The sequence below is a fragment of the Anomalospiza imberbis genome, chromosome 4 (genome assembly GCF_031753505.1).
Source record: "Anomalospiza imberbis isolate Cuckoo-Finch-1a 21T00152 chromosome 4, ASM3175350v1, whole genome shotgun sequence".
NCBI lineage: Eukaryota > Metazoa > Chordata > Aves > Passeriformes > Viduidae > Anomalospiza > Anomalospiza imberbis.
Window position 1 is genome coordinate 70,281,346 of NC_089684.1, and position 12,474 is coordinate 70,293,819.

The 12,474-nt window shown below is 52.8% G+C and overlaps 1 protein-coding gene and 1 long non-coding RNA gene across 6 annotated transcripts in view; both read left to right on the forward strand.

Annotated features, from left to right (window-relative positions):
- The window catches only part of RNF24 (ring finger protein 24), a 30,897-nt gene extending 21,251 nt beyond the window's left edge, over positions 1–9,646 (forward strand). For all 5 annotated transcript variants that reach the window (XM_068189071.1, XM_068189073.1, XM_068189070.1 and 2 more), the window contains 4 exons: positions 2,288–2,330; positions 3,180–3,221; positions 5,216–5,295; positions 8,355–9,646. In XM_068189071.1, the coding sequence (XP_068045172.1) occupies positions 2,288–2,330; positions 3,180–3,221; positions 5,216–5,295; positions 8,355–8,493 (304 nt within the window). In that variant the 3' untranslated portion in view covers positions 8,494–9,646. The remainder of the gene's footprint in view (positions 1–2,287; positions 2,331–3,179; positions 3,222–5,215; positions 5,296–8,354) is intronic.
- The window catches only part of LOC137473238 (uncharacterized), a 121,131-nt gene extending 108,844 nt beyond the window's left edge, over positions 1–12,287 (forward strand). Inside the window, exon 2 of the long non-coding RNA XR_010998666.1 lies at positions 11,819–12,287. This is a non-coding gene — a long non-coding RNA (uncharacterized lncRNA). The remainder of the gene's footprint in view (positions 1–11,818) is intronic.
- The last annotated feature ends 187 nt before the right edge of the window (positions 12,288–12,474 follow it).

Sequence of the window (12,474 nt, forward strand, 5' to 3'; positions counted from 1 at the left end):
AGCTGGGGACAGCAACACAATGATGGGATAAAAAGCCAGTGCCCAGGACCTGTCTACTCCTTCTACTAGAAAGAATCTAATATGGAAATCTCAGAGGTAAACCTGCAAAAAATGTTTCCTCTGCATTTTATCCCCGTAGTTGTTCACTTGCTGTAGGTGATTCAGTCAGCCCGAGAAGCAGGGGGCTCCCACTCCTGCGGGAAGAGATCCCAAAGGCCAGGAGAGGTGGTTGTTCCTTCAGGGAGGGTGACAGCACACAGGATCAGCAGCCAGGCACTGTGTGGTCCCTTATCTTGGTCAGACATCTGCCAGGAATTCCTCGGGAGTCACAGCACTTGACACGAGATGGATGGAGCTGGGTCGGACAGGGAACAGCGCTTGGCAGGGTCTGGGGTCTCCTCACGACAGCTGCACCAGGCCCCACCAGGATCCATCTGGCCCAGGATCCTGGCTCAGAGAGCAAGGAGGAGCAGGCTGAGCTTGCACGCTTCAGCACCAGATGTGCTCGTGCTGCTCCCCAGAACCTCCAGGGAGGAGTTTTTTTGGGAAAACCTCCCTGTCTAGCTCAGCACCAGCCCGGGGCATTGTAGAGCCGTGCTTCCAGCACGGAGCCGTGCAGATCCACGGCCAGCTGGTCACTTCTTCCCCACCACTGGTCCAAGGTGCTCCAGTGGCTTTGGCTCATGGGGGCCAAACCCTTGGTGGCCACTCAGTGCTCCATACAGAGGGAGCTTCCCATGCTGCTTCCCATTCCGGGCGAGTTTTCCCTTGTCTGTGGTCTCTAGCCGCACGCCTCGCTTCTCCCCATCTGTGTTTCATAACCGCCTTCCCAGCCACCGGCTCCCTGCGGACTGGGCCGGTTTCATCCTGTTCTCTCTATTGTTCCTTCATCTTCTGCTCATGTTTCTGTTCAGGGTCACTGCCAGAGGGATGAGACCCCAGTCTCCTCCTCCTCTCCTCCTCCCTGCCTGCCGCAGTGTTTTCCATGGTCCCGCGGGCGGGTTCCTGCCAGGCAGCATTGCTGGAGCAGGAGGGATGGCTCCTTGTGACACTTGGGACTCAGGAGCCAACTTTCTGCATCTCTCCCTGCAGCATTAAGGTGCATTTTTACCCATCCCTCAACTTCTAAGGCCCACAACATTTTAGGGGAGGGTGTCAGACATAAGGAAGTCTTTTTCCATCCCATTTTTATAACTCCCCCACTGCAGTGTGGCAGGGTTGAAAAAAACCCCAGGAGCTCAGGTTGAAGCAGTCAGGGATTTCAGACAGCCCTCAGAATATTTTTGGAGAATAGAAATTCCAGGCAAGTGGGTTTCCCATCTGAAATCACTTGGGGCTGGCTGGGGAAAATATTCCTACGGCTCTCCAAGCCCTGCAGCCACACATTGACTCCGTATTGAAAGTCCTTTGCCAACTCTTCAGCCCTGGGGACTTCCCTCCTGAGTTTTCCAAGCACTTTATTAAATGCTGTGTCTGGTAATGAGAGGCAATATTGGTTATTTTCATTTTAAGTGTATTTATTTTAGGTGCATAATGCGTTTCTCCAGCCAGCGGATGCCTGTGGAGCACTCTGCTGGCTCTGACTCTGGAGAGGGGAGACTGGGGAGGGAGGGGATGGAACCAGCACTTTGCTTGTGGTCTAAAATTCCTGCTGGCCTTCCCACTGCAGCAGGTGTTCTTGGAACAGGCCCATCTCGTTCATCTCCATCTCTCAGTTTGCTCCAGAAGTGGATGTGGTTTGATTGATCTTCGAATTGAGGATAAAGCTGAGTTTGAGGAACCCAGTGTCACCCAAGCAACGTGATGAGGGCTTTCGTGGGAAACCTCTGGGCAGGGAGTCTCCTTCCCTGCCCCCTGCTGGAGTGGGAGCAGGGCTTTCCTCAGGTCTGAACCCCCATGCCTTGAAAAACGGTGCTGCATTCAGTGTTGGACTTGTTGCCAGCAGAATTGGTTGGAAACTGAGGGGATTTATGGCAGACTGTGATTTCCTCACCCACTTTTTCTGGTCTTAACTATGTGGTTGGTGTCTGCTTGGAAAATCAGGGAGGTCTAAAGAGGGATAAGGGAGGATTTGGGTGCTTTGGGATGGAGACGTGTCCCTGCCAGCAACAAGGAAAGCTGGGTGTTGCCTAAACATGTCATTTCCTGTGGCCATTCTCATTTCTGAAATAAAAAATGTAAAATATAACATGTTAAAGCTGGAAAGGAGGGAAGTGGAATGTTTGAGGTATTACAATAATCCTGATTTTTTTGCCTGACCTCATGTTTCTCCCTGGTTTCATTGCAGGCTCAGGCATCAGGCACACAAAGAGCTTTACGCCTACAAACAGGTGAGATGATCCTAATTTTTTTTTTCCCTTCCCTTCTCCCTAGTGCCAAATCCATCAGTTTTCCTCATGCTGCTCCTCTCCTCGGGAGGTTCTGGCCCTCAAAGGGCAGTTGTAACACCTAGGCCAATCTGTCCCTGCTGATTTTATTGTCCCCTACCAGCTGGGCCCCCCAGGACCATCCCTCACCCGCTCATCCACAAGTCTCCCAGTTTTCCACTGAGGTCCTGAGCAGATGGGAACATCTCCACCCCTGGAGCACTCCATCCTCACCCACTGCACAGCAGTGATGCCATTGCTCCCCCACTCACCAAACTACATTTTGTGGGGTCTGGATCTGCTCCCAGGGTTGGACCCAAATCCCTGAATCCACAGGGCTTTTCCAGGGAGCAGCTCCATGGCAAGCCCAGTTCTTCCCTGCACCTGCACTTACCACCTAAAATAAACACAGCCCAGAGGTGGGTGTCAGGCTGCTGCTTCCACGTCCTCTTTTCTCCAGGATTTGTGGGATTTTCTGCCTCTGACCCCTTGATCCGTGCAGGAAGCTGGGTGGAGTTGGGCTGAAAGCACACAGTTGTCCTGCATTTATAGCCCTCTCCAGGTGCTCAGCTTGGATGGAGGGAAAGTGAAGTGGTAGCCTAGGAGGGTTAAATCTGGGAGAAAGCCTCCTGGATTTGGTCCTTGTGCTTTCATCTTTCCCCTCCTCCTGTCCCTGCACAGGGCCCCTCGTGCTCCCTGGCTGTGCTGGGTTTACTGGGAGGTTTCCAGTTCTACTGGGACACTCAGTGGAGATTTTTCCTGGGAATGCTGATGGCAGAAGCTCTGTCCTGACCCCAGCTCTTTGCCTTGCAGGTCATACTCAAGGAGAAGGTGAAGGAGCTGAACCTCCATGAGGTGAGCACATCCTGGGGCAACAAAAGCTCCCTCTCCCTCCTCTTCCTCACCCTGGGGAGGAGGCAAACCCTCAAATTCAACTGCACTGGGAGCAGAGCATGCAGCCAGCTGGGCTTTGGAAATGGGGAAAGATCCTCTGCAAAAGTCTGGACTAAACCCTCTCCCTCCTCCTGGCTCCCCTTGGCTTTTCCTGCATCATTATTGTTATTGATTGTGTTCTTCTTATCACAATGATAAGAAACTGTGGATTAGGGAGGCCAGGGCAGTCTGGGTCTTGTATAAGCAGTGTCCCTGAGCAGGGACACCCCCTCTGGCCCCGCCACCGTCGGGGTGTGACAATTTCCAGCACATCTCTGGGCAGGGAAAGCTGAAATCCAGGATAAACACCCTCCCCCGGCTCCTGCGAGAGGCAGATCCGCTCCTCCTTCCCCGCCCCCTGAGGGCTCAAACCCCTTCGTTATCTCCATGGCCCCCGGGCTTTTGGGAGCTGAGCGTTTCTGTTCACAGCCCATTTTTCCTGATGAATTGGAGCAGGAATCTGCTCAAATCCCGCGTCAAAGCACGGCCTGGATTTATTTATTCCGCTGGAGATAACAAAAATGCCCACCCACATCCGGGCAGGAGGCTGCTCATCTGCTCAGCACCAGCTCCAGTTGTTTCTAAACCACTATTTATTTTATTTTAATCCCCTGAGCAGAGCCTATCCCACGTTTTATCCTGACCCTCCACTCCCCACAGCCCCCAGGGTAAATCCCAAGGGCGCCGGGGTTGTGAGCACTCTCTGCTGCAGGGCTGTATTTCTGACCCGCTCCCTTTAAAAACCAACTGCAGTGGGGTTTTTGTCGGAACACAGGCTTCCAAGCACTTCCTGGGGTGAGAAATGGGTTGGAGGAGGGATTTGGGAACGTGCCAGAGCCGGGAATGGCCTCAATAACGCTCAGCCTTCCTCCTCCTCCTCCTCCTCCTCCTCTGTTCCCAGCTGTCGCCAGCTCTCCCAGCTTCTGGGGAGGACGAGGCCTCTGTGGGGAAGAGGACAGAGCTGTTCAGGCTCTTCCCTGGGATTTGGAAAAGCCTGGAAGGGTTTAGCTGAAAAAGATCCCACTTGGGGCATTCGTATTTTGGCATTTGCAGTCAGTGTTTCTGGAAAGCAGAGGACGAGGTGGGAATTTTCCAGCAGCTCCCACCCAGCTCTTCCCTCCCTGGCTCTGGGTCTGGTTTTCCCCTTTTTCCAGCATTCTGCCTCTCCCAGGCCCTGGGGGAGCTCGGGGTGTGTGTTCCTCAGGGGGTGACCCCAGCAACTGCACCTGGCCCTGGTGCACTGAGAGATCCCAGGCCAGGGAGGCCGGGAAAACCACCCAGGACTATCCAAAATCCCCTGGGATATCCAAAATGAGTCAGGAGGGATTGGCTGCCAGGGTGAAGGAGGTTTTGGCTGAGAAACAGGCACCAGCTTTCCCGGCCGTGGGACAGGCATGGCAACCGTCCCATTGCCTTTTCCTTTTCCTTTTCCCAGAGGTATCCCTGGGAATGCAGCCAGTGCCAGGGACCAGGCAGCAGTGTGGATCCATCCCCCTGCACCCTAAAACCTCAAACCCATCCCAGCTTTGGGGCTGTTCTGTGCAGGCTCCATGGTCCCTTCCAGCAGGAAAGGGAGACCCCAGCCTCAGCCTTTGATCCTGAAGCTTGGGCAGAAAAATTTGGGAAGGCTTATGGGGAAATTTCATCCCTGTGAGGGTGGTGAGACCCTGGCACGAGTTTTCCAGAGAAGCTGTGGCTGCCCCTGGATCCCTGGAAGTGTCCGAGGCCAGCCTTGGAGCAACCTGGAATAGCGGGAGGTGTCCTTACCCATGGCAGCGGGTGGCACTGGCTGGTCTTGAAGGTCCTTTCCAACCCAAACCATTCCATAATTCCACGATTTTAGCCGCCTTGTGGTTTTTCTTTGCACATGTTGCTTCCCAAGCACTGACATTGCCTGTGCTTGCCACCCCCCGCAGATCTGTGCCGTGTGCCTGGAGGAGTTCAAGCCCAAGGACGAGCTGGGGATCTGTCCCTGCAAACATGCCTTCCACAGGAAGTAAGTTTTGGGTTATCCCACCGCCGTGCCGGGGCGGGAGTGGCAGGAAAAACCCCTCTGGGATCAACTGGGCCAGCTGGAGCAGCTGCAAAACTGAGGGAGAGTTGGAGGATCTGGGGTTTAACTTGTAGGATGCCCCGTGCTGAGTCAGGAGTTGGCCATGGTGATCCTCATGGATCCCTTCCAACCCAGTCTAGAATTCCATGAAAAATGTAAATAAATAAATAAATAAATAAATAAAATTTTATACACACACACACATAAATATATATATACACATATACCTATATATATATTTATATATTTTATACCTATATATATATTTATATATTTTATACCTATATATATATTTATATATTTTATATAAATATATATGTGTGTAAAAATATATATGTTTATATATATAAACATATATAGGCATGGTTTATATGAAGCAAACCCACTAAAATTTATGTTACTATATAATAATAATAGTAATAATAATAATAATAATAATAATAATAATAACAATAATAATAATAATAACAATAATAATAATAACAACAGCACTCTATAGTATTCTGTATGCTAAAACTACATCATATCCTACTATATATTACAGGGTTTTTTATATTCTCTGTTTATATATATCTTTTTATTTATTTATGTTTATATATCTCTGATGTCACTGTATAATTTTTAAATTTTTATATTTTATATATTTTACACATTTATACATTTTTATGTACACTATACTATAGCTAATATAGATTACATAATATAGATTATATAACATTATATAACACATAAAATTATATATAACACATAACATACATAATAGTATGATTATATCAGAGTTATTTACATAACCTTTATTTATCCATACACATTATATACGTGATTGTTGATTATTGGTATTTTATTTACAGATTCTGTGTTTATAATTTCACAGACACCTTTTATGTATCTATTTTGTTAGGGTTTTTTTTGGTAGGTGTATGCATTTTTATATCCCTTATATATAAATATAAATATAGATATAGATATAAATATAAAATATAAATATAAATACACATGTTATATATAAATATAACTATAACTAACTATAAATAAATATAAATATAAATATAAATATAAATGATATTATTAAATATAAATACAACCTATATAAAGATATAACCTATACATATAAATATATACTATCTATAAATATAAATTACATATAAAACATATCTATACAAAATCCCTGTATATAAACACAGAGAACCCCCTCAAAAATCCCCATAAATCATAAAAGCACCCAAATGGTGAATTAAAACCTGGGCAGCAGCAGAGCTCCCGGGCAGGGTAAAGGGGCTCTGGGGGGGATTTTTGCAGCTCCACATCAGTGTCAGGTGTCCCCACTGATGTCAGGTGTCCCCAATGGTGTCAGGTGTGTCCCCACTGATGTCAGGTGTGTCCCCAGTGATGTCAGGTGTGTCCCCACTGATGTCAGGTGTCCCCAGTGATGTCAGGTGTGTCCCCACTGATGTCAGGTGTCCCCAATGGTGTCAGGCGTGTCCCCAGCGATGTCAGGTGTGTCCCCACTGATGTCAGGTGTCCCCAATGGTGTCAGGCGTGTCCCCAGTGATGTCAGGTGTCCCCAGCGATGTCAGGTGTCCCCACTGATGTCAGGTGTGTCCCCACTGATGTCAGGCGTGTCCCCAGTGATGTCAGGTGTGTCCCCAGTGATGTCAGGTGTGTCCCCAGTGATGTCAGGTGTCCCCAGCGATGTCAGGTGTCCCCAGTGATGCCAGGTGTGTCCCCGCTGACATCAGGCATGTCCCCAGTGATGTCAGGCATGTCCCCAGTGATGTCAGGTGTCCCCACTGATGTCAGGTGTCCCCACTGATGTCAGGTGTGTCCCCACTGATGTCAGGTGTCCCCACTGATGTCAGGTGTGTCCCCAGTGATGTCAGGTGTGTCCCCAGTGATGTCAGGTGTCCCCAGTGATGTCAGGTGTCCCCAGTGATGTCAGGCATGTCCCCAGTGATGTCAGGTGTCCCCACTGATGTCAGGTGTCCCCAGTGATGTCAGGTGTGTCCCCACTGATGTCAGGTGTCCCCACTGATGTCAGGTGTGTCCCCAGTGATGTCAGGTGTGTCCCCACTGATGTCAGGTGTCCCCACTGATGTCAGGCGTGTCCCCAGTGATGTCAGGTGTCCCCAGCGATGTCAGGTGTCCCCACTGATGTCAGGTGTGTCCCCACTGATGTCAGGCGTGTCCCCAGTGATGTCAGGTGTGTCCCCAGTGATGTCAGGTGTGTCCCCAGTGATGTCAGGTGTCCCCAGTGATGCCAGGTGTGTCCCCGCTGACATCAGGCATGTCCCCAGTGATGTCAGGCATGTCCCCAGTGATGTCAGGTGTCCCCACTGATGTCAGGTGTCCCCAGTGATGTCAGGTGTCCCCACTGATGTCAGGTGTGTCCCCAGTGATGTCAGGTGTCCCCACTGATGTCAGGTGTCCCCAGCGATGTCAGGTGTCCCCAATGATGTCAGGTGTGTCCCCAGCGATGTCAGGCGTGTCCCCACTGATGTCAGGTGTGTCCCCACTGATGTCAGGTGTCCCCAGTGATGTCAGGTGTCCCCAGCGATGTCAGGCGTGTCCCCACTGATGTCAGGTGTGTCCCCAATGATGTCAGGTGTCCCCAGTGATGCCAGGTGTGTCCCCAGTGATGTCAGGTGTGTCCCCAGTGATGCCAGGTGTCCCCAGCGATGTCAGGCGTGTCCCCAGTGATGTCAGGTGTGTCCCCAGTGATGTCAGGTGTGTCCCCAGTGATGTCAGGTGTCCCCACTGATGTCAGGTGTCCCCAGCGATGTCAGGTGTCCCCAGTGATGCCAGGTGTGTCCCCAGCGATGTCAGGTGTCCCCAGCGATGTCAGGTGTGTCCCCACTGATGTCAGGTGTGTCCCCACTGATGTCAGGTGTCCCCAGCGATGTCAGGTGTGTCCCCACTGATGTCAGGTGTCCCCAGCGATGTCAGGTGTCCCCAGCGATGTCAGGTGTGTCCCCACTGACGGCCCGTGTCCCCGGTGTCCGCAGGTGCCTCATCAAGTGGCTGGAGGTGCGGAAGGTGTGTCCGCTGTGTAACATGCCGGTGCTGCAGCTGGCGCAGCTGCACGGGAAGCCGGACCCGGGCCCGCCGCAGGGGCCGCTGCCCGGCTCCCAGAACATCGTATAGTCCCTCCCGGGCCGGGCCCGGCCCGCGCCCGCCCGCGGCGCTCGGACACAACCAAAGCACTTCGGCCGCGGCCGAGCAGCCCCGGATCCCGCCGGGATGAAGCCTGGGCTCGGATCCTCCGCCAGGGCCAGGAGGGGACTCGGCGTCCTCGGCACGACATCCTTCTTCCAGCACCTCCCTTCTCCAGCCCCGCGGCCGCCGGGCAGCGGCGCGGTGGCACCCAGCGACCTCCGGGAGCGGCGCCTCGGCCCCCGAGCTCCGGCACCTCCCGTCCCCGGGACGGGGCGGGCCCCGGCCGGTTCCTGCTCCCTCCTCTTCGCCTTCGGCTCCTTTGCCTTCGCGGTTCCCAGCAGGAAATGGGGTCTCGCTGCGGTTGGGTGTCCCCTCGGCACCTGGCGTCACCCCCGGTGGTGGCTGTGTGGGGTCTCCCGGGTTTGGATTCCCCCCCCACCCTCCGGAGGGTGGCTGCCTCTCGTCCTCGGCTACCTCGGGGGCCTGGAGCCCCTGTGAGGGGCACCGTGCTGGCCTCAGCAGCAGCGAGAGCCATGGCCTGGGGGGGCAGGCAGAAATCCCGGCCTTTGGGATCATCCCGTGGCTTCCAGCGCGGCCCCGGGGGTCTCTGGGCAGCGGTTCCCCTTGCCAAAACACCCAAAGCCCTCATCAGCGCCTGGGGGGAGCTGGGCCAGCCCCTCGCCTCTGTGACCACGGGTTTCGGGGGTCCCCTGCCATCCTCAGCAGTCGCATTCCAGGGCTCGGGGGGTGTCAGTATTACACGGCAGCGGCTTTCCCGGGGGCAGGGCTGGGGAGGCTCCTGGTGCCGTCCCCCCTCCCAAAAAACCCGGGACTGTTTATGGAGCGTGGAGCCTCATAGACGTGTTTGTACACTACAAATTCTGCAGCAGAATATTTTTTAAAACATTCGCTGGTTTTGTTTTTGGTTTTTTTTTTTTTTTCTCCTCTGTTTGTTCGGTTTTTTTGTAAGCTCTATTTTTGTATATTTAATTGCTATTTGAAAATTCTAATAATGCGTCTTTTTTGCTAATCACACTCTTCTTAAGGAAAAACCAGGAAAGAAAAAAAAAAAACAAAAAAAAACCAACCAGGCGTTTGCATGTGATTTGACTTGAAATGTAAATAAAAGCAGGTTTTGGAAGCGGGGTGTGTTTGCAGGGGGGCTGTGCCCCCTCCCTTGTTCCCTGTCACCCTGGCGATGTCCCCAGCAGGGGAGGCAGCACTGGGAGAGGGGCGGGTTTGGGGTTGGGGTCACATTGTCCATGTGCCCTTGCCCCAGCAGCATCCCTGTCCCAGAGCAGGGCCCATGGGGACAGGCCGGCTGCAGAGCACCCCAAAACCCCCGGCTAAGAGGGATTTCGCAGGATCCAGGCACGGGGGGAGCTTCCCTGCTTAGGGAAATTCGTCCAACCAACCTTCCCGGCCCAAATCCCGGCCCAAGCCCCCGATGCCGGCCTCCCGCAGGGTTGGGTTCAGCTCCCAGCTCCGCCAGGTGCAGCTCACACCCCGTCTCCTGCTCGCTTTGTTCCACCCCTCCTCTCCCTCAAGGTTTGACCAGGCGGGTGAAGAAGTGCCCTGGGACCGTGCCCGTGGGCTGGCTGCGCTGGGGTCACCCCGGGGCGGGATCCCCGCGGGGCCCTGGTGGGAAGGGAGGCGGGACTCCCGCGTGTGCCGCTCTCCCTGCCCCGCTGAACCCCATCCCTGCCCGCGGGGCTGCTGCCCTCTAGTGCCGCACATCACCCCAGCCATGGAATCCTCCGGACGAGCAGGAACTGTGAATCCCATCCCATTTCACCCCCCCCCGCCGTGGTCAAGAACAGCTTCCGCTAGCCCAGGTGGCTCCAAGCCTGTCCAGCCTGGCCTTGGGCACTTCCAGGGATCCAGGGGCAGCCACGGCTTCTCTGGGAAATCCATTCCAGGGCCTCCCCACCCTCCCGGGACAGAATTCCTTCCCACTATCCCACCTCTCCCTGCCCTCTGGCAGTGCGAATGTTCCCTCGATGCTCTGTTCGCCTTCTGCGGAAGGATCCACAGGGACTGTGCTGCCCTTACAGCCATTTTTGGGATGATGAGCTCACTGGGTGACTTCCCACTGCTGGGACAAAGTCTGGATCTTCCACCGAGCTGCACAGAACTGTTACTGTTGATGCTTCCACCCCACAGCTCCTGCTCTGGACTGATTCTCTCTACCCTCCTCACCAATCCCATTCATATCCATGATCAGTAATTAAGTTTTTCATCAAAGCCAAAACTGCTGCAATTTCCCCAGAATAATTAATGCTCTTTAAAAAAAAAAAAATTCCCCTCCTTTAAAATGTTTTGAAATACAACTGATTCCCAGAACCTGAAACATGCAGGGAGGGAGAAACAATCAAGGATTGCCCACAATTACTCTCCAGAAGGTAAAAACCAAGTGGGGTCAACCCAAATCTCCCCAGCACATTCCTGCTCAATCCCACCAACATCCATCCTGCTGCACTGGAGCTCCAAGAATGAGACATAAAGCAAAGGGTTTGAAGCATATAAAAAATAACTGTAATATTTTATACAAGAAAAAAAATCAAGTCGTTTACAAAAAAAGGAATAGACATTAAGCCAGGAACTTTGGTGCTGGGATCAGATTGTGCTGGACCTACTTCAAAATCCAGAGGAGGAGGAGTTACACACACTCATGTACGGAGTGAGGAAGTGGAAAACTTGCAGGATGCTGAGCCCAGGGACACCAGTGCCTCGGGGCAGGGACTGGGGTGGATCAGGCTCTGGGATTGCTGCTGGGAATTCCCAGCCCTGCAGAGATTTCCCAGCTCTCCACCATGGCAAGGTGGCTTCTGCTCCCAAGGCTGCTGTGCTTAATAAAAGCCAGGCTTTTCCCTGTGCATCTCAAGGATTCCCACACCCTCCTCAGCCCAGCCTATCACCCACCTGTTACATCAAGGGACCACACAGGTCCCAGGCACACAGATATTCCAAAAAGCCAAAGTTTCTGTGCCTTTTCCATGAGTTTTGGCTGTGAGGGTGGGTTAAAGTCCAGCCAGGTACATGTGTGTTAAATTTCAGGTGGGACAGCAGGAGCTGAGTCCCAAAACCCTTCAGTCAGCACTCTGGAAACGGAGATGTTTTTAATGGAGAGTTTGGGAACCTTTCTGTCATTTCACAAGCAGTGAAGAATAAATGAGATCTTGAATTCAGCTGATCCCAACCAGGCTGCCCAGAGAACTTGTGGCTGCCCCTGGATTCCTGCAAGTGTCCAAGGCCAGGCTGGACAGGGCTTGGAGCACCCTGGGCTAGTGGGAGGTGTCCCTGCCCATGGCAGGGGTGGAATGAGAGGGGCTTTGAGGTCCCTTCCAACCCAAACCATGCCCTGAGCTGTATGGTCCTGCTCCAGCCCTCAGCTGTCCAGTACCACCTTGTGGAACACAGAGCAGGACACAACTGCAACTTGTATAAGGCTGCAGGAAAAACAAACGTTTTCCTCCCCAGCCAGCACAGATCACCTTCCACAGGGGCCCTGTGTTCTTTTCCCTGATTCTACCGATCAAATCCCTGGCTGTGTCCACAATCCCAGCTCACAGTCAGCTGAGGTTTAGAGACAAACAGCAAAGCAATCACCCTCTGAATCTGTAGTTTCCTCCCTTTTCAGAGGGAGGTGCCACACAAGGAACCCAGCAGGGACTGCTCAGATCCCAGGATACAGCAACGGGCAGAGCTGGGCGGGATTCACACAGCAGGGACGGGCTCGGGGCTGCCCAGCACTTCCAGCCAGGCTCACAAGGGGATCAGAGCTGGAAACTGGTTTCTCTGGGAAGAAACCAGGACTGGAAGGGTGTGTTGGGGTCAGGGTGATGGTCATTCTGATATCCTGGGATAAACCCTGACACCATGACCTGATCTTTCCCTGTGCTCCATGGAACTCCTTGCTGGGAAGCCAGAGCACTTCCAAAGCTGTGTCTCCATGAGCTCACATCCCGA